We start from the raw sequence: 23,513 nt of genomic DNA on the forward strand, positions 1-23,513 counted from the left end.
GTCCTGGCTTTTCTCACTCAGTAGCATGAGCATTGCCCTTAGAGTCTGAAGATCTGACCCAAAACATGGCTCTGCTTTTTTATTGCTTTGTGTCTTTGAGAAGCCCTCTGAGCTCTCTGACCTGCAACTTCCTCCTTTGAAAAGTGGCCTGGCCAACAGGATTTAAAGAGGTACCTCCCCGTGTGAACAAGTCTGCCTTCGGGAGGGGAGGGCAGGGTTGGCCTTGCAGTCACAAGCCCTGGACATGGTCCCCAGAAGACGGCAGAGCTGGGTGAGGATGCTGCAGGCAGGGACAGGCTTGTGAGGGCTGCACCCCAGGGACAAGCCGCCCACAGGCCCTGGCCCGGGAGTGGTCGTGCTGGGAGGTCGATGGCTCTCTCATCAGCTTGTTCTCAGCCTGGTCTGGAGATGAAACTCTCTGCTGATAGTATCTGACCCGTGAGAATACACGCAGAGCCGTGCCCGGTGCCGAGGCCACGAGGGTCAGCTCCTGTCTTTGCCCAGGACCTTCCCTGACCCCTGACAATCAGTCCCCAGCTCCTGACATTTGTGTCCCCGGCAAGTCTTCCTCCATCAGACTGCTCTTCCTCGGAACAAAGTAATTACATGGTGGCTTTCCTCTCTCCTGGGGACAGTGAGCCCCTCTGGTGGCAACCCTGTCTGCTGGGTCACCACACTCTCCCTGCTGCCAGGCACAGAGCTACCATCTCCTGTTGCTTCTCAATACTTGGAAATGCAACAAACAGTGGAGAAGGGCTGGGAAGGTGCTTTGAAAACTAAAAACACACAACCCATCTGGGAAAGATTTTCTTTTTTTCCCCGTAGATTTTGTTTCTCCCTAAAGGCATGCAAAACCTCTGCCCCAAACCACACCGTCCAGAGCTTCCACAGCTCAGCAAGAAGAAACTGCTATATTTATCCTATTGGCAGCCCCCGTTGCCAGTTTCCATCAAAGACCAGCCTCAAATAAACATGCTCGTCTGGGGGTGGTGACGCGGCTGAGGTGGCTGGCGGTGCCCTCTGCTGTGGTCAGGCCCGGACAGCCTGGACAGGAACCCTGGTGTCCACACCTCAGGGGCCTGCAGAGGCTCCTCCTCTGCAGGACAAGAAGGAGGTGGTGCATCTTTCCAGAGACGCATTGGACCGTTATGGACCCGGGGGCCGGCTCGGGGCCAGCCGCTCAGACTCAGAACCACGGAGGCCAGAAGACTGCAGTGGGGGTCTGGGGTCTGGGGTCTGGCGGAGGACGTCCTCAACTTCCTAAGAAGATACCTGGTCTTCGAGTCCAGACAATTTCAGACTAATCTGTACAGGCTGGAACCAGTTTTTTTTTAATTTCAGAATATTATGGGAGTACAGACATTTTGGTTACAAGTAATGCCTTTGCCTCGCCCACACCAGGTTTTTTTTTTGTGGGTTTTTTTTTTAAGACAATATTTCATTGCCCCGGCTGCAGTCCCAGCTCTGGAACAAGGTTGTGAGGGCGGCTTATGTTTGCAAGTTGCTTACAGTTTGCGGAGGGTGCTCCTGGTGTATCGTGTTTCTCCCCCAGATTCAACACACGTTTGTAAGTTCTCTTTCTGAGACAGCGCCAGGGGTTGGTCTCATTTCCACCACTCGAGTCCTTCCTAGGTATGTGCCCAGAGCAGGGGCATCCCCACTGCCATCTTACCCGCCCCGGGCCGGTCACCCCTCATGTTCTCAGTTGGTATCAAGTCGCCTTTCATCCCCTAGTGCTGCTGCGTCACCGTCTACCCTGCAGTGTGTGATGCTCAGCCAGGCTCAGTGCTGTCCTCTGAGTAGCTCTGTGTGACAGCAGCTGATGTCCCCAGACGGGCAGAAGTGGAGCTTTTAAACACGGAGGAGCCCGCGTCAGGCAAACGTGGAGCAGGCTGCCTCGCGTCCTGTCATTTAAGCATGACAGCGTGCCGCCGTGTGGCCCCTGCAGGACTGTCCCCATGAGGATGCATGTTTCCTTATTTTTTATTTTTTGAAAATGTGTTTTACTGTGGTAAAATATATGTAATATAAAATTGACCACTTTAATTATTTTTACGCTTACAGTTCTGTGATATTAAGCGCAGTCACGCTGCTGTGCAACCGTCACCACCATCTGTCCCCAAAACTCTCGTAATTTGTCAGAACTGAGCCTCCGTCCCCACTGAACACTGAACCCCTTCTCAGCTCCTGGCGACCACGGTTCCACTTTCTGTCTGTGAACTGACTACTCTCGGTGCCTCACGTAAGTGGACTCACTCAGGATTTGTCTGTTCGTCCCTAGCTGATTATCTCACTTGGAATAATGTCCGTGAGGTCCATCCATGTTGTCCATGTGTCAGAATTTCCTTGTTTTTTAAGGCTGAATGCTATTCTATTGGATTTGTGTGTGCGTTCACTGCTGGGAGATGCCCGAGCTGTTTGCACCTCTGGCTGTCTGGAAGAGTATGGCCATGAGCATGGGTGCGTCAGCATCTGCTCAGGTCTCTGCTGTCACGGGGCACATGTTTCTTAAGAGGCTTCTCGTCATCACCCAGCCCAGGGCTCTCCCAGAGCGAGTGCCCCATAAGCATGCCCCACAGACTGTCGTCACCGTTCATCCCCTCCCGAGAGCACTGGGTCCCACGCTACTGCGATGAAGATCCCTTTGGAAGTCAAGGCTCTCTTGGAAGGCCCTTTAGAAATTGTGATATGTTAAATTAACAACAACCAAGGATAAAATTCAGTACTAAATTAGATACTATCTAATTTGTAATTAAGAACATTGTATTTACTTAACTCAATAATGGGGGGGGCCTGTTGAGGTGGCTTGAATGAGAATTGGAGGAAAGCTGCCAATGTCTGGTTTTTATAGTGGAACATTCTAGTGGTTGTTTGAGATCTATGCCCTGGTTGGATTCTTGCAGGAATGTCATGTGACGCATGAGCATAGAGGGGCTCAGGGCCCTCCTGAAAGTGACTGCTGCATCCAGCCGTCCTGCCAGCCGGCGCTCAGCTCTCCCGCCCACTGAGCCTCATCCCCCGCCATGGGTCCAGATCTGTCCGTCCCGGTCAGCCCAGCTGAGGCCGCTCTTGTTTCTGCTTTTCGAGGGGAACCCTAAACCCACGAGGACCGGCCAGGCTGCTGGGGGCTCAGGATGTGGCAGAAGGGGGCCAGAGCCATCTGAGCTATGGGGGCATGCAGGGTAGGCGCTGGGCGATGTTCTTAAAACATCCCGAGTCTTCCAGCATTTTCCTGCTGTTTCCAGCTTCTTAAGCTCTCTGCGTCTCAGGTTTCTCGCTTATGAAATGCAGAGGTTTCTTCCCGGGCTGGCGACGAGGCCTAAAGGAGCCAGCACGGCAAAGGGCCAGCAGCCTCCCCAGGGCCGCTCCACACTCAGCTCCGCACTCTCCCTTCCCGGGGCCGCCGGCCACACCCCTGCAGCCCCACTGTGGATGGCAACCTTGGGCCTCAGTTTCCTCATCCGCAACGTTCTGACGGTGATGGCTTCGTGAGGATGAGGCCGAGTCGCACAAGCACCGGTGCAGGGCCCCGTCTGCGGTAGGTGCTGAATCGGCGGAGACGGCTCTCCCCGGACAGGCGCAGCTCTTGTCGCGGGCTGTCCCTGGGTTCCCCGGTGCTCCGCGTGTCCTAATGGCTACCTCGGGCTGCAGGCGGGGGCTGCCGAGTGGGAGGCTCCCCTGCAAGCCTCTGCTCAAGCGATGCTAATTGTGCCAGAGAGAACGGCTCACTAGAGTGGAAAATAGTCCTCATATATCTAGCTGAAGATGATAATGACCTTTTAAATAACAGAAGCAATTTTATTTCAATACTTCAATTACTCTGAACTCTCAAATGTCAAAGTGCTCGGCGCTTTCAAAATAGCTTAATATAGACATTTATAGCACTTAGACACAGCTAGTTTCTTATCTAACCTAATTACGTGTTGTACAGGAAATGGCCAAGCTCGCCATCTGTGTGATGTTTCACAGTGATCCCACGCACGGGCCTGCGCTCTGCCTGCCGCCTGCCCGCTGGAACCCTCCCGTGGAGGCGCTGCCGTTCTGGGAAGAGGCTCGAGGGGACCTCGCCAGGGCCGTGACCTCCAGTGGAATGGGGAGAGGGGGCCGGACGTGGGCCTCCCAGTTTGATTCATGTTGACAGCACTGTGCCCTGACTCGGGGACAGCATGCCCACAGGGGCCCCCAGGACGAGAGTGGGGGTGGGGGACACTAGGGCTGGGTGTGGGGACACTTCTGCCTCGGTGGGCAAAGCCAGGCGTCACCTGCTCAGGAGGTGGGATGGGGTGAGGCCACAACCACCTGGCGTGGCCGGCGGTGTTCCTGCTTTTCAGAGGCTGCTGTCCCTTCTCTGTGTCCGCAGCCCAAAAGCCACCCGGGGATGGGCTCCCTGTGACGCCCCTCTCCTCTCTGACCCTGCCCTGCTACTCCGTCACTCCGCCTGGACCCATGGCTGCCTCCCTGCCGACCCCAGAGCGGCAGCGCCTGCCTCAGGACCAGCATCGCTCAGCCCAGGCCCGCGCCGCTTCCCCGCGACACCCGCGTGCCTCCTTCCCTGGCTTCTCCAGCTGTCAGATGCCGCGTCTTGGGGAGCTGTCCCGGCCACCCTAGCCCATGTCTCTCCCCCCCAGTACCCTCTCGCTCCTTCTCTGCTTGTTTGTTGCTTTGTTTTCCCTCCTTAGAGTGGTACCGCACAGCCCCGGCGTGATGCCGGTGTGTTTACTTCTCGTCTCCCGAAGCAGACTGCGAGCTCGCTGCGGGCCGGGGCTCGGCGTTCCCTGGGGCGGCGACTGCTTGACGCATGCGTGGTGGCGGTGCCGAGTGCGTGATGAGTGCGTGATGAGGGCGGGGGTGGGGTGCAGGGGTGGGGTGCCGGGAGGACAGGGGCACTTCCGGGTTGGAATGTCTAAGGCGGGGGTGGGCAGCGCGGGTCTAGACAGCCAGGGTGGTGGCTGGGGGACAAAGGCGCTCTGCAAGGCCGGCGGGCACCCGGCGAGGACATGCGTGCCTCGTACACTGTACCTCCGTCCTACAGGAGTGGGTGTGCTCATCGACGTCTCGCAGAGTTGGAAACTGAGGCTCAGAGGGGTTCCTCAGGGTTCCTCGAGGTCTGCAGTCTGTCCTGCTCCAAGGCCACGGGTGAGCTGGGCTTGGTGCTCCTGGCTGGTGGTAGCTGTGCTGAGGCCACCAACCTTGGGCAGGTCCAGCTGTGCCTACTGCCCCTGCCCGGAGCCTGTCCCCACTGCGCCTCTGGTGTCTCTCCTTCCTGTTTGCTGCTGTTCGCCTCCCCGGCTCCCTCGGGCTTAGCCCAGGCCCAGAGCCGGCTCCCGAGGCGCGCAGCGCACCCTGCCGAGCTCGGCCCTCTGTGCTCAACGTTCCATTTTGCTCACAGTCTTTCAAGGAACAGAAGATCTTAACTTTGACAAATCCCAATTCATCAGTTTTTTTCTCAACAGATCATACTTTTGGTGTTGTACCTAAGAGGTCTTTAAATAACCTTAGTTCACAAAGTTTTCCTAGGTTTTCTTCTAGAAGTTTCATAATTTTAGGTTTCACTGTTAGGACTTGATTCATTTAAAATTAATTTTTCTTTATGGTGTGAGGTGTAGATTGTAATTCCTTTCTTCTTAGCATATGGGTACTCAGCTCCAACACCGCGGGGTAAAAGGGTCTCTCTCCTTCACTGTACTGCCTCGGCCCCTTTGTGGAAATCGGCCGGCCACGTGTGGGTCCGTTTCTGGACTCTGTTCTGCTCCTTTGCTCTGTCTATTCTCTCGCTGTCAACAGCACTGTCTTGATTACTGGGGCTGCCTAATAAGTTGAAATCAAGTGGTGCAAGTCCTCCCACTTTGTTCTTTGTTCAATGTTTTCAGGTTCTAAACTGTTCTAGGTTCTTTGCATTTCCATGTGAATCCTAGAATCAGTTTGCCGATTTCTACTAAAAATCCTGTTGTGATTTTGACAGGGGCTGTGTTGAATCTCTAGCTCCCTTCTGGGAGGGTGACCGTCTCAGCCACACTGGGTCCTGCGCTCCGTGGCCGCAGCTCCTCCACCTGTTCAGGTCTGTGACTTCCCTTAGTTTTCAGTGGTGTTTTCAGATCTTACACATTTTTGTCATATTTATTCCTAAGTAATTCATATTTTTGATGCAATGCTAAATGGTATTGAGATTGTAGTTTGAGTTTCTGATTGTTTGCTGGGGCTCAGCAGGTGTCCTGAGGGCCTGGATGTGGGGCACGTGGGAGGAGCTTTCTCAGCGAGGCCGCAGGGGTTTGTGCCTGAGCAGCTTGGGGGGAGGCTCCATCCCTGGTGTTGGCCACACAGAGCCTGGGTGTCGGTAGTCACGTAATAACAGCCACACTAACTTACTATAGTACCGAGAACTTCCCAAGTTCCAGGTGTTGGATCCCCACCTCACACGCATATTCTCCTTAAACCCTCACAACACTGTGAGATGGCGCCATGATTCCCATTTTACAGAAGACACCCGGGAATGAGTAGAGAAGCCAATGTCCCCCAAAGCTACCCAGATTCGGAGAGGAAGTCAGGCCCTGAACCCACGGCTCTGCCTCTAGATATGACCCCCAGCCTTTTCCTCTTGGTGCAGGGGAGGCCGTCCTTAGCAGGTGGGGACCTCAGTCGGTCCCTTTCCACTCTGGCTGTGCTGACCTGGCTCGAGTGGCTGCACCAGGGCCATCTGCTCCCTGGAGAAAAGATACTATCTGCCCCAGGACCTTGGGTAAGGACCGATTTTTCCTGAACGTGGCTCAAGTACACCTGCAGCAACATTAGATGCTTGTAAGGGGGCAAAGACAAGCACTTTCCCCATCTGTTTTTGTACAGTTAGGAAACCATAGACTGTACACCCAACCTGTGATTCCACAGATGCTGGTGCTTAGATGAGGTTAAAGTTTAAAAGAGGAGTGAAGTTAAAGGCAAATATTAAGAAAATGGTTGTGCAGGTGATGTCGAAAAATCATGAAGGTGGTATGGGAATGAGATATATTTGGTGAACGTTTGAATGTGTGGACAATGTCTCCAACAGGGAGAGAAGAAAGGAGAGGGGACGTTGTTCTCATATCGGGCCTGGTGTGAGGAACCACATTAACAATAATAACCACCATCGTCCTCATCATTTGCTGAGCTCCTGCCCTGTGCTAAGAACTTTACACACACTACCTCATTTTACTTTCAGAGCAACCTATGAGGTCATTAATTTTTACTTCTATTTTACAAAACAGGCGTAAGACAAGACAACTGAGGCCAAGGGCACACAAGACCCCAAGAGAGCTTGGGGTGCAGCAGGGGATTGAGTGATTGAGTGCACCCTCACCTGCCGGTGCCCTCAGAGGAGAAAGAGGAGGAAGAGGAGGAGGAGCAGGAGTGGAGGGGCCTCTGTGACCTGCACTGTTGGCGAGGGTAAGCCTCGCAGTCACAGGGGCTGCTTCCTGAAGTAGTGAGCTCCTTGTTGCAGGAGGTATTCAAGCTGGACTCTCCGACACAAAGATTCTGGTGCATTTTTTCTATTCTTCAAAAGCATCTGAGCCCATTTTCTTCCTTTATGTTTCCTTGTGAAGTGAGGAGTGGTAGCCGTTTGGACTCCCCTCTGCCGGCAGCCCACCCTGAGGGCCACAAGGCCACACTGCAGAGGCCTGGAGCCTTCACCACGTTGTGCCGCTGACCTGCTATGCGGCCTTAGACAAGCCCCTTCCATCCTCTGGACCCAGCTTCCAGGTGGAAAGTGGTGGAGTTGAGGGTCTGGGTGGCCCCCGAGGGACGCGGGCTGTCAGGTACCCGTGTCTAGACTCAGCCTCTGCCGGGCCCCCAGCCTGGCAGGGGACAGGCACCAGGGTCCTTGTGCAATGCCAGGAAATGATGAGTGAATGAATAAACGAACAAATGTGTGGACAAATAGTTAAAGTCAAGTCATCACACTGATGTCACTGAGAATTCCTCAGGGCCTAATGCCTGGGAGAAGACTTCGAGGCTACAAAGTGTGTGGTGCATGATGTTGGTGGCACTTTCCACTGCCTGGCCATTGTAGACTTGTTTATTTACTGTGACCCATTTCTGGCAAATGGTGGTAAAGGGTCTTAGAAAAGGATGTCTCTCTATCAACTAGTTTTGGGGCAGAGATCTCTGCTCAGGGTACCATAGAGTTCCCTGGGCCTTCAGGGACTGGGGGAAGGAGATGATTTGGAAAGCCCTCCTATTTACTAAGAGGGTCTCAGGCAGCATGCCCTAGGAGAAAAATTAAAACCAGCACATTCACTTTAGAGCCTGCACACATGCACACGCACACACACGCATCCTGATCTGGGCATGGGATGTGAACCCAAGAACTTACTAAAGCAAAACTGATTTGGCTTAGAGAGATTTGATTTTATGATAAACAAATTTCATCAGGATTTTCATATGAAGAGTATATTCCTCCCCAAATGTGCCCTGCTTGGCTGCATTTTAATGTGGTCAAATCCAATCTCTGAGTTCTCTTCTGGCCCCCAGACTGGGCTCTCAGGACTCCTGGCTGCTGGCTGAGCTGGGGGGAGGCAGTTCTGTCACAGATGGCTTCCAGGGGACTCAGCTTCTCTCCCTGGAGCCTGGGCAAGGAGTGGAGGAGGAGGGCCAGAGGGCCCAGAAGGCTCAGGACACTTGCTCAGTGGCACGGAGAGCTCCCCATGGTCCCTGCAAGAGCTTCTGCTGTTGAATTTCCGTCCTTTCAATATAAGTGATTCACTGAGTGCGATGGGGTCTGCCAGGCCTGGGCAAGGCGCCGTCGTTCCCCAGCTCTAAGAAGCTCGGGCAGTGGGACAATCAGACTTAGCAAATACAAACACGAGACGCCCTGGCGGATTTGGATTTCCAACAAACAAGGAATGCTTTGCCAGTGTAAGTATGTCCCAGCACAGCCAGACCTGTCCGGACAGACGGGTGGGCACAGCTGAGCATACGGGCCCCTCATGGGTGAAGCTGTCACCCGGAGGTCCCTGCTTTCCTTGTGCCTGCAGTGAGGGTGCTGTCTGCTGCCCTGGGGTGCCCTTGCCTGGCCTCTCAGAGGACATGGAGGACCGGGGAGGCCTGGGGTGGGCATTCCGTGAGGAATGGGTGGTTAAGTGGCATTTTGCTCGCAAGGTGAGCAGAGTCGAGACTCCCCCAGGGGCAGAGGCTGTGGCATTGCTGGGGGCTGGGGGGCCTTCGTCATCACAGGATGGCGTGGGGGCAGGTGTGGGGGTTGGTCTCACCGTTGTTAGGAAGTTGACACAGGGGGGAGCTCCCTTGGGTGAGCTGAGCGTGGCTGCTGTCTCAGCACAGTGGAACGTGGGGGGCTCTGACCGTGAGCCTCTTCCTCCACCGACAACCGTCAGGAGCCCCAGCCTTGCCGGCTGCACCTCTGCAGCCGGAGCCTCCTGTCACTCACTGAGGCAGCCCAGCGGCACCTGTGGCTTTCCTCCCCAGCCCCATCCTGGGCCTGCTCCGTTTGTCCCCCACCCGCTGACTCTGCTTCTGACCCCTCGGGGCCCACAGCAGGGCCATGTCCGCGAGGCCCGAGGGTGGCTGCTCTCTCCTGGGTTTGGGGGCAGAGCAGCCTCCCTCCTCCAGGTAACGGAGCTGGTCTAGGAGGACTACACCAGAGGCCCGGTGAGTTGCTTTAGTGCCACTGGGAAAGAGGATGCTCCCAGGAGGCCACCGAGTCTTCCCAGACACGCACTGGACTGGCGAGGGTGCGCCTGCCCCTGAAGTCCCCCTCAGCTCCTTAGTGGGCTCACTCTGCCCACAGCCCCTCCCTTCTGCCACGGTGCCGCCCCCAAATCCCCACTCCCGACAGTGACCATGGGCTGCTGGCATCGCCCCTGCCACGTCCTGGGCCCTGGGCACAACATCCCCGAGTCTCCTGTCATCCCTACCCAAGTCTTCACTCCAGTTCACTCCCCCACCCGTGGAGGGGCTGCCGCTCGGACCTGCCAATGCGCAGGGCTGTTTTCCTCTCCCAGGACCAGCAGCTCCGACACATCTGCCACCGCGGATCGTTCGTTCACCTGCATGTCTGCCACTTAGGGGCTGGCTGGGGGCACGCAGCTCCGTGGGGTGGGAGACCGCCTCTGCCAGCCTCGATCCCCCCTCCCCTGGCCCATCAGCAGCCTGCAGCCCCCGCGGCCCCAGAGCCACAGCCTCTCCGCCTCACCTTGCCCTCTCGTTCTTCCTGCCTCCAGCCCAACACGCCCTGTGCCTTCCAATGGCCGTCCGCTCTCCCCGCGGGGACCTCCCCTCCGTCTCAACAGGGCCAGGCCTGCCTTCCCTCCCAGGTCTTGACTGAGGGCCACCTCCTTCAGCCAGTGTTAGGGGCTGAACGGTGTCCCTGAAATATTCCTGGGTTGAAGTCCTAACCCCCAGTACTTCAGACTGTGACTGTATTTGAAGATAGTTAAAATGAGGCCATTAGGGTGGGCCCTAGTCCCGTATGACTGCTGTCCTTAGAAGAAGAGATTAGGGCACAGATGCGCACAGAGGGAAGAGCACAGAGAAAAGGGGGCTGTCTGCAAGCCAAGGAGAGAGGCCTCAGAAGAAACCAATCCTGTTGGCACCCTGGCCTTGAACTTCCAGCCTCCAGAATTGTGAGACATAAATTCCTGTTGTGTAGGCCACCCAGCCTTTGGAACTGCACTGGCAGCCTGCGCACACTAAGACAGCTGAACGTCACCTCTGCCTTCCCTGGGGCGTGACACGTCTATCTTAGCCTTCCCGCCTCAAGCCACACTTGTTCGCACAGACGCCTCAGCACCAGGACCCCAGCGACAGGAGTCAACAACATCTCCCCACTTCCCCTGTGACACGGGGGCAACGAGAGGCAAAATCCCTGAGTGAATGAGGACAGCCTTTGGGCCAGACCTCTGCAGCCCTGCGTGACACCATGAATTGCGGCTTGAAGAATGACAGCAGGCCCAGCCTTGATATCTATGACGCTGCTTCCTGGCCTTCCTGGGGATGGTGCTCTCTGCTCTTGAATTTATGGTCCTCCGGTGCAGTCCAGACCAACGAGGGGGTTGCAAATGGGCTGTCTGCTAACGGCACATGCAGGTGGTGCGGGAGCAGCGAGATCCTTGGCCCTGGAGTCAGACTTGAGCCCTTCCCACCCCAGGAGGGGTGCTCCGGCCCTGAGGAGGGTCTCCTCCTCCATCTCCCCCCTTTGCAAAGACCTCGAAGGTTATAGATGAATTACTATGTCCTAACCGTCCCTCACCACTTTCGACATAGTTGCATACCCCCTCTGCTTTCTTAATATTTATCTTTTAATTGTCCCACTGCCCCCAGGAGGCCAGATGACCCTGGGCCATAAGACACCAAGTGTATTTTCCTGCCATTCCTAGGCTGGGGTTAAATTGGGTGGGGCCACCCACTGGGGCTTCTGCAGGCTTGGAGACATCTGGGGAGCATTAGAATGTGCACTTGGCCCCAGAAGGGAGATCTCTGAAGGGGAGTGAAGCTAAGGCTTAGCCTCTTCCCATCCCCCTGTGCCCGCCTGAGCTTGATTTTATTAAAGAGGCAGGTGGATTTTCTTTTAAGGAGCGCTGAAAGTCTTGAGGTGAGGAGGAGATGTCAGAGTGAGGGTGATGCCTTGGATGCCCAATGACTGATTCGAGAGTGACCCAGGCACTGGAAGGTGCTGGAATGCCTCAGAGAGGCACAAGTGACTACCCTGCCCACCATGCATTTTCAGATGGAGAACAAAAGTCACACAGCAGTTTGGATTTCCCCAGGGTGAGCTACAGCTCAAAGTCAGCGTGTGCACTGGGGCCCCGGGAAGAGCTTGCAAGTCAGAGCCTGCCGAGCCACCCCCGGCTGTGTGCCGCGGAGAGGGGCAGGCAGGCCTGGGAGGGTGCGATGCCCCAGGCCGAGTTCCCTGAACCTGCGATGGGCAGCACCCACATCCTGTCCTGCAGCGCAGTGCAGAGACTGGGCCTCCCTAGCAGGGGCCTCTCACGCCCCAGGACCCTGCACTAGGCGCCAGACAAGGGGGAGAGCCAGCGTCCAAGCAGGAAGACGGAGGAATGTGGGGTGCACTTCCCTGAGGCTTCCCTGCCTTTCTCAGGACGGAGATTCGAATACTTAGAAAGGCAGCATTACACGTGGAAAGAGTGCCAATTTAAAACTCAAGAATCCTTTTGCATTTGGAAAATAGTTGCTTTAATAAAATAAAGACAATACAATATTTTCCATTGGTCTCAAGTGACCCCGTTTTTTTTCAGTGCAATATCCCTGGACAAGGTGAGTCGTGTAATTTCATGTGCAGCTTCCAGCGTGGCTTGCACACCCACAGAAGTGTGCTCGCATCCTTTTCATAGAAGTGCCAAGGCCATGGAGAACACTGGGTCAGAGCTCCGAGTGCCAGAGGCCTGTGGGCAGGGAAGGCCCTGGGCTTCCTTCTCGGACACAGCCCAGGCCCTGCTTCGCCTCTGCCACCTGGCGCTGCTGTGGCCGCCTCCTCCCTACCAGTCTGCAGACCAGCAGAATATTCTCCCCTTCTCGTCGCCGACCAGGAGTTTGGTCTGGTTTCTTGGGAAGAGAAAGAAAAGGCAAGAGTGTCGGCGGCCAGCCAGTTGGTACCACGCAGGAAGCTGCAGCCCTGGGCTCAGTCCAGGACCCCGGGGAGCCTGCCCCTGGCCCCAGCTCCCCTGACGCAGGGGAGGGAGCGGGAGAAACAGAGAATGTTCTGACTGGGGGGGTGGGGGTGGCAGGTGGGGTTGAGGGCTCCTGAGCTACAAGGGTTGTGGCCCCCAGTGTGCTGAGGGGGAGCTCCAAGACGCCCAGGCCCCAGGGAGAGGCTGAGGCCCTGCCTCTCTCTCCAGCGTCTCCAGCTAAGCCTCCTGGCCCGTGAGACATGGAGCCAGGCCTGGGCAGAACAAATGGGGAGTTCTCAGCAAGCAGCGTGACTGTGGGCTCTCCTTCCCTACCCCCACGCCCACCCTGTCTTGGCCTGGCATCTAGAACACTGCCCAGCTCCAGCCCCTAAGGACGCCGGAACAGTCCGGGCAGGCCAGTGGGGGAGGATACCCCGGCCCTGAAGGTCGGCGGGCTCCTGAGACCGCACCTCCTGGTGTGCAGAATGAGGTGACAGGAACCCCCTCCACTGGCTCCCTGTGACAGATCCAAGGACAGGTATTGAGCGTGGGACCCGACACATGGCTGTGCTGCGTGGGCTTAGGGCCCTCAAAAGGCATTTTCTGGTCATGTAGGATACTCAGCATACCAAGTTACAATCACAGTGGAACTCTTTAGGATAAAATTACAAAAAAATATACTTCTACCTTTTGGATTTCTTTATGCATTCATGGATGTTCAAGAGCAAGAGAGCAAGAGCATGTGTGAGTTAAAAGCAAACAACAAGAAAAACCCCAAAAGCGTTTCCTAGGGCCCTACAAGGCCACGCCGCCTGCCTCCTGCGCATGGCGCCCCACTGCGTCCCGTAATGCACTTGAGCGCAGAGCGCCGGGACCTTCCTTGGGGTGGCCGCAACGCCCCCTGCTGGAGACCTGGAGGAACGGCCGTGCTTACCTGGACACGGCCAGCGCTGTCACCGCAGGGCTGGTCTTGCTGGGCTTCCCTGTCAAAGCAACGCTGACATCCAGCTCTCGACTCAGGGCAAGGTTCTTCTCCCACTTGTGACCTGTGGGGAGCGTTCGAGAGAGTGGTTAGAACACCCTAGTGGCTTCACACTTGCTCACCTGTACATCCACATACGGGGCCACAAACACATGCACACGTATTTATATTTGTGGTCAGCAACTTGTTAAATTGAGGGGGAAAATATATTTAATCTTGGCCTGTGCTGTTGCAAAAAGGGCTGTCCCAATTTAATTTGCAGGCTGTGATAGTTACATGTGCTGACGTGCCGCGGTATCCATTGTGCACCAAATTGGATTTGTGTATTATTGCTTTCTAAATTGCATGCCTAGTTCAGCAAAATTGTTCATCAGTGTTTACTGGCTTTATGCTTAATAAGATGCCCCACAATACCTTGCTGCCAGGATGTTATGCAGCCATAATTGCCTAGTAAAAATAAATTACATAAAGTCGGCATTATCAACTTATCTAAATCCTCTTACGCCACAACCAATAATTAAATGCTGAGAAAGTTTTTTCAAAAAATATAACTCAATGATTGTTACTTCACTCATTTTAATGACTGCATTTGGGGACAGGCAGTAATTCCTTCAACGTGAAGGGTGAGATTGAGAGACGCCACCAGGTACATCCCTGCAGGGCTACTTCGCTGGACTCAGGGCAGGAATGACGCTGTAGTCCCAGCTCTGCCGGGAGGTCACCAGCGTGTGCAGACAGGCCCATGCACCAGGAAATGTATGAGGGGTCCGAGTGGGGGAAACTGCCTTGATGCACACCAGGCATTTGTGAATTTGTGCAGAAGTCCAAACACTAAGCTTCTCCTGAGTGAGTACTTTTTAGGTACCAGATTGAGTCCAAACCTTTGGGGTGATCCCTGAAATAAATTGTACTCAACTGGGTTGGTCCTTGCTGCAAATGGCAAATAAATGAATTCCAGACAGAAATTAGATTACATCTGCCCACAAATGCAGTATCCTTAATATCTTGAAAGATCTCTTTTCTTGCCCCTTAAGACATCCGAGGGATGCAGTAATACACACTCCAAGAGGACATGCATGCAAATATCTATGTGTCATGCTCAATACTGGCCCCTTGCCAGCAAAACATATTAGAAGAACAACATGCTTCCTTATTAAGACCTCCAGCGGGTTAGGTCTGTAAACCTGCACCTGAATTTGTTAATTCTAAACTATGGCCCAACCTGATTTTTCCTGAGTATGCCTGTGCCATCCTGTCATTTTATCCTAATTCTCCCTTGAATTCTAACCACAATCTTGACAGTCAATTCAGTGGGGCAGCAGTGACCCAAGGTCAGGACAGACGGCAGAGGAAGGATGTGGACCGGGGGCTCCCTCTCAGCCTGAGGCACTCTCGTAAGTTCCCTAATGTAACAGATGTTGTGTTCAGAGACAAGAAGCTCTTTAAAGTCTGAAAATGACAATAATATTCTGCATTTGTGGAGCATATTCTTGTCTGTGGCTAACATTTTCCCAACATCAGCCCTCCACAAGTTAGGACGTACAGGAAAGACCTCCATTTGACAGGGGGGAAACTGAGGGCCAGAGAGGTTGCTGGGACAGAGCGGAGTGTTTTCTTTGCTCCTGGGACCCAAGAAAGATGAACCGGTTCTGGGCCAGAGTCTTTGATGAAGACTGATCTGAGAGGGAAGGTTGGCTGCACTGGAGGAGGTGCTGATGGAGGGTGGACAGCTGTCGTGGACATGGCAAGGTGACAGCTTTGGTGGGGAGGTTTGCGCCAGTGTTCATTGTAGGGGGTTGGTGATGGTGGTTACGTGGCAGTGTCTGTGGTCAAGGTTACCTGCAGTGGCTGTGGCGGCTGTGGCAGTAGAAGTGAGAATGACGGTCTGCTTGCTGGGTGACTTTGAGCAAGTCCCTGAACCTCTCTGAGCCTCAGTCTCATCATCACTCTCCCATGGGTGCCCTAGTGACACCTACTGCACAGGAGTGCCACAACAAACAAGAGAATGCAGGGTGATGTTTATAGTGGTGCCTGCTCACGTCACTCTCGTCATTGCTACTCCAGAATGGTGGCCATAGCGGTGGCCATGGCTGTGACGGCAGAGGACGGAAGAGACTTTCTTACTTCAGTTTCATCTGCCACAACCCAAAGAGGGCTTTGCTCCAGAATAGCAGTTCTCTGACTCTCACGCACACTGAGACTCACCTGGGGACTTGTAGGACACATAAATTCTAGCAACTCCAAATCCCTTCCAGTGGGCTGGGTGGAGGACCGGGGCCCAGGGTCTGCACTTTCAGTAAGTCCCGGGCGATGCTGAGGCAGAGGACCCCCAGACCCACTTGGAGAAGCCTGCCATGGGGAGCTGGGGGGTGAGCCAGGGTCCAGGGGGCAGACTGGGGTATGATGGAGCCACATCCTTGCCCCTAGGGAAGTGGCCCCTCCGGTGCTCCTGTCCAGGTAAGGAGCCACCTGGGTCCAGGCCCTGGGCTGGGGAGTTTGGCACCAAGAGGCATCCCGGCACATGGAGAGCATCAAACCAAGCTCGGCAAGGTGTGTTTCCCCCTCCTGAGGCTCAGAACCCCCTGACAACCACCATGCCACTGTCCATGTGTCCAGGAGCATCCCAGGGCTTGCTGGGCCCTGCAGCGACGAGGTCGGGACTTGAGAGGCCGTCTCCATACTGCCTCACATCCCACCAGCAGCTTGCAGTAGACAGACGTCCTCTTGTTCCCCCAAAACCTGGCAGCAACCCCCAGAGCCTCAGTGGCTGACCTGGCTGGACCTGCAGCCCTTGGGTCTAGGCAGGGGGCTGGCGGGGGGGGTGTGGGCAGGGCAAGGCAAGGGCCGCATCCCTGCAGGACAGGTACCTCTTGGACTTGGAGGCTGAGCCGAGGGCTCCTCTTCTGCCGGGTGCCCAGGAACAGACATCTTCACGTCCTCAGTCTTCCAGATCTGCCCAGAAAAGAGAAACTGTCATGGGCTGGGGAAATGACCCTGTCTGCAGGCTCCGGGTGGCCCGTCCCACTCCCTCACACCTGAGGGAAGGGTTGGGGGCCTGGGCCCTGTCCCTCCTGGTGTTAATTCAGTGTCGGGAGAAAGGTGATTCCCCAAGTGCAGGCTGGCTGACCACAAGCGCAGCTTGGACGTGTTCACTCTCGCCCGTGTCCCTGAGCACATCTCCGCCATCCCTTACCTGCAGGGATGCGACTCCGCAGCCGGTTTATTATCATTTCACTTAGCTCACACCTCAGCGGCTGGGCTGCCCCACCCTGTGTCCAGCTCTGGGTCCTAAGCTCGCCTTGTGGGAGCCCTTAGGCTGACCACAAAGACTTCTCACTCACTGAGCCTGGACTTTGTGTTGCTGAAGGGTGGGGACCGGCCTCCACCCAAATGCCGCGGTGAGCTCCACTCAGGCCGCACGCAGTGCTCAACTGCGACGCTGAATGAATGAGTGCACTTGTGCTTCGCGTGGCCCAGGGAAGAAATGCACCTGCTGCAGCCATGCCAGGCTCCTTGGGCTGAGCTGCAGGTGTGGCCCTCACACACCAAGCCCAGGCCTGAGTGACCTCCTCACCTTCCGGCCAGCCCAGGACGCTATGCTCTCTGCAGAGACCCTGTGTCCCCACAGGCCACAGACGGGGCCTCCGAGTGGACTTGTGGGGGCCTCCCCAGCGCAGGCTGTCCTGTGCCCTCACGCTGGCCCCTCAGCCCACGTGGCTTCTCCACAAGCCCTGACTTTTCCTCATGCTCAGGACCCAGCTGAAATGCATCTCCCCGAATCTCCCTGTTGGAAAGAAAGTTGTTCTTCCCTTGTGCCCCGCCACAGTACTCCTTTCTGCTTCCTGAAGCATCACCTCCAAGGTAACCGTGAGACTGTGAGCAGGGATGGCCATGGAGGGCAAGGCCGGGCTGCAGCCACGCTGGCACACAGCAAGCTTCCACAGACGTTTGCAGAATTCAATGGGCATTTTCTGCAACACCTTGTGATAGTCAATTGATATTTCCTTTCATAAATCATGAAATTAGATTGCCACTTTATTGAGTAAGCCTCTGAATTATGACTTATCTTCATTCCTTCCTTCCTCTTTCCTGTCAGTCTTAGAAAAGTTACCTATGCCCTTTTCTCCCAGTTTCATCTCTTGACCTCAATGTTTCCTTCTCTTCTTGTCTCCCTGAAGCTCCTTCCTCCTCATGGCTCTTCTCAGAGGGTCCATGGCACTCTGATTATCTCAACGATGGCACGGACCACACATGGACCTTTTCTCTCTGCTCCTCTTCTGGAATGTGAGCATCTTGACAAAAAGGGCTCATTTCTCACCAATCACTGTATCTGCAGTGGCATGTATGAGGGCCTGGCATGGAGCCAGAGCTCAGTGAATGCTGGATAGGTGGACAGACAGTTAGAGGGACAAATGGGTGAGTGGGTGGATGGATTAGTGGATGGATGGAAGGATGGAAGAATGGATGCAAGTGTGGGTGGGTGGATGGGATGGATGGATGGATGGATGGATGGATGGATGGATGGGATGGAAGGGTGAGTGAATGGGTGGATGGGTAGATGCATGGATGGATGGATACATAGGTGAATGGTTGGTTGGAAAGATAAATGTACGCATGAATGTATGAGTGGATGAATGGATGGGTAGAGAGATAAATAGTTGGTAGGTGGGTAGATTACTAGATGGATGTATGGGTGGGCAATTTTGGACTGAATGGATGATATCTCTTTTCAGCATTAGGATATGATCTTTTGCATTTGACCAATTGGCATTTACATCTTGTAACAGTGTTGTGTGTGTGTGTTTGTATTGTAGCATATGTATAATTTTATTTATTTATTAAATACTTTTTGCCTGGAAATAGCCTTGCCTTTCCCTTTACTTGCTGTGGGTATTTGGTTTGGAATGGTCTCAAATGCAACCTGCAGGTGTGGACCCTTGGAGGAAGTGAGCAGAATAGAGATGAACACCTTTCCCATGCCGTGTTCTCCTTCTGCCCAAGACACTTACCCGGACCATGCCGTCTTTACTCCCGGTAATGACAACATGGCTTGTGTCCCATGCTAGACCCTCCATCACGCAGCAGCAGGTTATGGCTCCTTCTGGGCCCCAGGCTGTGGTGATGCTGGCCAGGGGCTGTCCATTGACATTCCACAGGGATAAGTGGGCTCCCGCGCAGGAGACAATGGTGCCCTGCAGCAGCGAGAGCTGGCATCATTCTAAGCTGGCACTGCTGCCTGCCCATCTGCCACTTGCTTAGACACCCAGTTTGCACAGCCAAGCACCCCGACCTGCCGCCTTCTGAAGACCAACCAAGGGACCCCAAGACTCCCAGGGCACCACTTCTCTCAGGCAGACTCACAGGTCTGCTGTGTCCTCACACTACTCTAAATTCTTAGCTCTTTGCACATTGCGATCAGGTGCTTAGATACTGCTTTCCGGCAGATGCTGACTGGCTCACAGTGCGGGCTCCTCCCAGACCCCACTCCCTAGCCACACACTGGCTGCCATGGAAGACCCAGCCTGAACATCACCCCTGGCTCTGGACATGGGGCTGACACTCGGTTTGCCAGCCCTGCTCCATGAAGTTTTGGATGTCACCTGGTAGAAGGTAGGGTACAAAGGTCCAAATGATGGCCCATGGCTCATATACCTGTGCAGTGCTCCCCGAGGGAATTTCTGAGGAGAAGCTCCCACTGCATCTCCTGAATCTCACATCAGAGCCTCTGCTCCTCACGTCCTGCTCTTCTACAGTGGCTGCTGTCAGCGAGCCTTGTCCTAACCACAGAAGGGGTGTGGGGAGCTCAGTGCCCCTCCACAGCCCCCTAGGCAGGGCTCCACTGTGGAACTTCCTGAATGGCTAGGGATGGTCTGTCTGAGGCCAGGAACCGTGTCCACCACATCTCTGCCCAGCACCCAGCACTGGACCCAACAAGCACATACTGAAATCAATCGACCCCAGGACAACTATTCCTGGTGCCAGTCTTCTCTGTGCTCTGGGGACACAATTGCTTATGGATTTTATGTTCTCCCAGATTAGGGCTTGGTGCCTTCTCCAATAAATCAGCCCATCCATCTACTCACCCACCATCCACCAATCCATCATCCTCCCATCCATTCACTAACTCATCCCTCTATCTGCCTGGTTATCCACCCATACGTCCATCCTTTCGTTCATCCACCCATCCATTCATCCTCCATCTGTCCATCTAACCTCCATTCTGGATTTGAGCCTACCTGGAGCACCACTTTCAACAAAAAGTGACACCAGGAGGCCCCTCCATCATCTCCCCCTCCTCCTGTGAGCTCTCTGCCCACTTTATTCATGCCCTGAGCCCAGGGAAGCCCATATGCCATGATGGGGCTTCCAGCCTGGAAGAAACTCCATGGTGATATAAAGATAGGTATATATTTCTCTAACTCCCTTGCTCATTTTTGTTAGCCAGCACGGAGGGACAGCAGAGACACCTGTCAAGTCAACACTAACTTGCAGTGAAGGATCTGTATCGTCCATGCCCAGCAGACCCCTCCCCAAAGACACACCTTCCTGCCCAACTCCCTGGTGCCCGGGCCAGAACAGACACCTGCCGTTACCCACCCCCCACCCTGAGGAAGGAAGCTAAAGAAGCAAAAATTTAAAGCTAACCCCAGATGCTGCGAGCGCTGATCTAGCGGCTGTCCCACATGTGCACCCCCCAGCAGTCCAGGGTGGTCAGCATCTCTGCGCCCCTGGGTTTTCTCACAGGTGCTGCCCACTGTCCTACTGCACAGGCTGACAGACGTGAGGACACAGACATCGACACGCAGAAGCCTCACCGAGACGTCGCTGATGGCGATGGCTGAGATGCCCTCCCTGTGGGCAGGCAGGCGGGTCACAGGGGTGAGGCGGTCCAGGTCCCACAGGATGCAGGTGCTGTCCTGGGAGCCGCTCACCAGGAGGCTGTAGTTGACCGACGCTGCCAGGCACGTGACAGCCTGTGTGTGTCCATACAAGGCCTGGGGACAGGAGACAGACCCATGGGTTATGGGATGGACCCTCAATCCAGCTACCTGGGAGGAGATCCCCCACCTTCCCTTTTGCTGCTGGGCCCCAGATGAGGAAAAGAGAGATTCAGAGTGAGTCAGAGGTTCCCAGGTCTGCGGGGCTGGGGCTGTGCATGCGTGTGTCCACGCCGGCCTCTGAGCCGCGCCCCTTTCCCGGGCTTGGGGCTCTGCAGGGCAGAACCAGCAGGCCCTTTACCATAGGCCACAGAGCCCAGCAGCGTTCAGGGCCCTTGTCTTCCCTGCGTTAACCTGCAAAGGCACTGCTGGCGACCCGTGGTGTCTGGGCCAGCGCCGTGGCAGTGTCACAGAGCTTGTTAGAAATGCAAATTCTTGGGTCCTACTCCAGACCTGAATCAGAAACCCTAGGGGTAGGGTCCCTAAACCCGGGTTTTCGCAAGCCCTCCGGGGCCTTCTCCTGTGTGCTCGAGGTGGGCAGCCATGACGGTGGGGGCTCAGGAGCACAGGTGCCTGAACTGGACTGGGAAGGAGGGAGGCCAGGCCATGATTAAAAAGATGGGACTCCTCCAGTCCATTCGATTGGCTCACACCCAACAGGTGACTTGGGCCTGGCCTGACTAACGAGTGGTTGTGTGTCCAGATCTGGCCAGAGGCCTTGCTGTCTGTGGACACAGGGCCAAGGCAGCCCACCGGGCACTCTGGAAGCCCTGGGCCCACTGCTGCTGGCCGTGGTGTGGATTCTACCACAGCCGCTCCAGAGGCTGCCAGGAGGCCTGGCCCGCGGTCCTCTGTGCTCACCTGTGCTGCCACCCCTTGGGATCAGCCGGAGAGGTGTGCAGGTGATGTTCCGGGGCGTGACTTGCCTGGCTTACCAACTGGCAAATCACCCTCGGGACAGAGACAACTGCTCACTCATTTGGGTCAATGAGTCTGAGTGTCATTTTTCAAAGCTGTCACTTTGTCTGGTCACAGCAATTAAAGTTCTGCCACAGGCTCCTGTTTGTCCTCAATGGATCCCAACATGACACCAACCAGATGGTGCTGGAAAGTTTCTGGGTACGACCCACGGAAGACTTGGGTCGCCCTGGGAAATGGCAACTGCCTCAATGAAAGAGGAAAGCAGGGCATCTGACAGGAACCTTCTCATGCTCTTCCCAGGGTGAACTAAGTCTAGTGGCTAAGTTCTAACCTCAGGGGACACGGTGACTCCAAAAAGTGCAGGGAAGGGGACGCAGGCGTCAGGGCTAAGGATTCGGAGAGGGGAGCTCTGAGCCTGAGTGCCAACACATGGTGTTCATTACTGGAACTCAGTTTCCCTCCACAGGGACGGCCTGTGTCCACGGCGCTGCCCCTGGGCAAGGCCTGGTGCCTTCCCAGCAGCCGGGAAACGCCAGCGCCAGGCGGCATCCGGCACCCACCATCCGCAAAAGCAGGGAAATCGAGGAAGGAGAGAGCAGTTTTTAAACGTGTTCTCAAGGGGCTCTTTTGCTTTCTCAGAATAATGAATACTTCTCTAGGAGACCAATTAAAATAACTTTATTATATCATCTTATACCTAACTAATATAGCAAAAAATAAGTAAAATAAAACAACCCCCCTTGAAAATAATTCCCCATGCTGGTTGCCTTGTGGTGAGATGGGTCCTCGTAACTAATTGTTGGTGGCTCTGTACAGCTGTGCAGCCATTCAGAAGGCACCACGTCACTGCTCAGTAATTCCACTCCTCGAAATGTTCCATTGAGGAGAGACATCAGAAGCAAACAGCGATCTATACAGGATGTTTCCTGCAGCACTACTTAAAATAGTTCAAACCTGGAAACAACTTAATTGTCTAGTTTCAGAAAAAATGGCTTACTGAACCGTGATGCATGGACATACTGACAATTGAAACTTAATGTTATGGAGGTGGAATAAGATGGAACTATTGCAGTGTAAATTAAAGAGACTGTACAAAAATGGAAACAATTTGATAGGCTGGGTGAAAATAGAATAAAAATATCTACACAATGGACAGAAATATGTAAATACATATATCTGGGGATGGTAGTATGCAAAAATGAAAGCTTTTATAGGAATTGCAGAGAATTCTCTTTGAAGTGAATTTTAAATTATTCTTTAATGTTATAATATCTTTAAAAATAAAATGCTATTAAAACTGTTTATGAAGTTATTTAATGAAGACTTTGAGTGCATGGGTAGTTCAGTGGTAGAATTCTCGCCTGCCACGCGGGAGGCCCGGGTTCGATTCCTGGCCCATGCAGCCCACCGTCCCCTTTCACTCTGGGAGGCCGAGGCGGGTGGATCGCTCGAGGTCAGGAGTTCGAGACCAGCCTGAGCAAGAGCAAGACCCCGTCTCTACTAAAAATAGAAAGAAATTATCTGGCCAACTAAAATATATATAGAAAAAATTAGCCGGGCATGGTGGTGCATGCCTGTAGTCCCAGCTACTCAGGAGGCTGAGGCAGGAGGATTGCTTAAGCCCAGGAGTTTGAGGTTGCTGTGAGCTAGGCTGACGCCACGGCACTCACTCTAGCCAGGGCAACAAAGCGACACTCTTGTCTCAAAAAACAAAACAAAAACAAGACTTCGTCTCCCAGTCAAGGACGGAGCACCATCGGTTTGGGGGATTCCCAAGCCTATGGCAACCTTTACGGGAAAGTGTTTTATTTCACCTAGAAGATAAGAGCGTGCGGGGTTCCCCGTATCTTTTTCTCGATTTGGACCTAGGAGAGGATGATAAATTACATTTTTGTGGTGTCAGTACTGGGTTTTTATGGTGTGTCTTCCCTGCTAAATGGGAGCCTGGGGCAGAGGCTGGGGCAGAGGCCCCCGGGCACCCCAAGGCCAGCTCCAGGGTCACACTGAACTGCCCGCGGGCCCCGGAGCAAGCAGTATGTGGGCATTGATGATGCTGGG

The 23,513-nt window shown here is 54.5% G+C and overlaps 2 protein-coding genes and 1 non-coding gene across 3 annotated transcripts in view; 2 read left to right on the plus strand and 1 right to left on the minus strand.

Annotated features, from left to right (window-relative positions):
- VSTM4 (V-set and transmembrane domain containing 4) overlaps nucleotides 1-18,013 on the plus strand; it is a 117,370-nt gene extending 99,357 nt beyond the window's left edge. Inside the window, exon 8 of the mRNA XM_045569050.1 lies at nucleotides 17,775-18,013. Coding sequence (XP_045425006.1) covers nucleotides 17,775-17,984 — 210 coding nt within the window. The 3' untranslated portion in view covers nucleotides 17,985-18,013. The remainder of the gene's footprint in view (nucleotides 1-17,774) is intronic.
- WDFY4 (WDFY family member 4) overlaps nucleotides 12,157-23,513 on the minus strand; it is a 296,219-nt gene continuing 284,862 nt past the window's right edge. The window contains exons 58-62 of the mRNA XM_045569053.1: nucleotides 20,412-20,591; nucleotides 18,606-18,788; nucleotides 16,464-16,548; nucleotides 13,549-13,660; nucleotides 12,157-12,549 (exon numbers count right to left, since the gene is read on the minus strand). Coding sequence (XP_045425009.1) covers nucleotides 12,483-12,549; nucleotides 13,549-13,660; nucleotides 16,464-16,548; nucleotides 18,606-18,788; nucleotides 20,412-20,591 — 627 coding nt within the window. The 3' untranslated portion in view covers nucleotides 12,157-12,482. The remainder of the gene's footprint in view (nucleotides 12,550-13,548; nucleotides 13,661-16,463; nucleotides 16,549-18,605; nucleotides 18,789-20,411; nucleotides 20,592-23,513) is intronic.
- Nucleotides 22,787-22,857, plus strand: TRNAG-GCC. The gene has a single exon. It is a non-coding gene; the product is annotated as a tRNA-Gly (tRNA).

The sequence above is a fragment of the Lemur catta genome, chromosome 14 (genome assembly GCF_020740605.2).
Source record: "Lemur catta isolate mLemCat1 chromosome 14, mLemCat1.pri, whole genome shotgun sequence".
Taxonomy (NCBI): Eukaryota; Metazoa; Chordata; class Mammalia; order Primates; family Lemuridae; genus Lemur; species Lemur catta.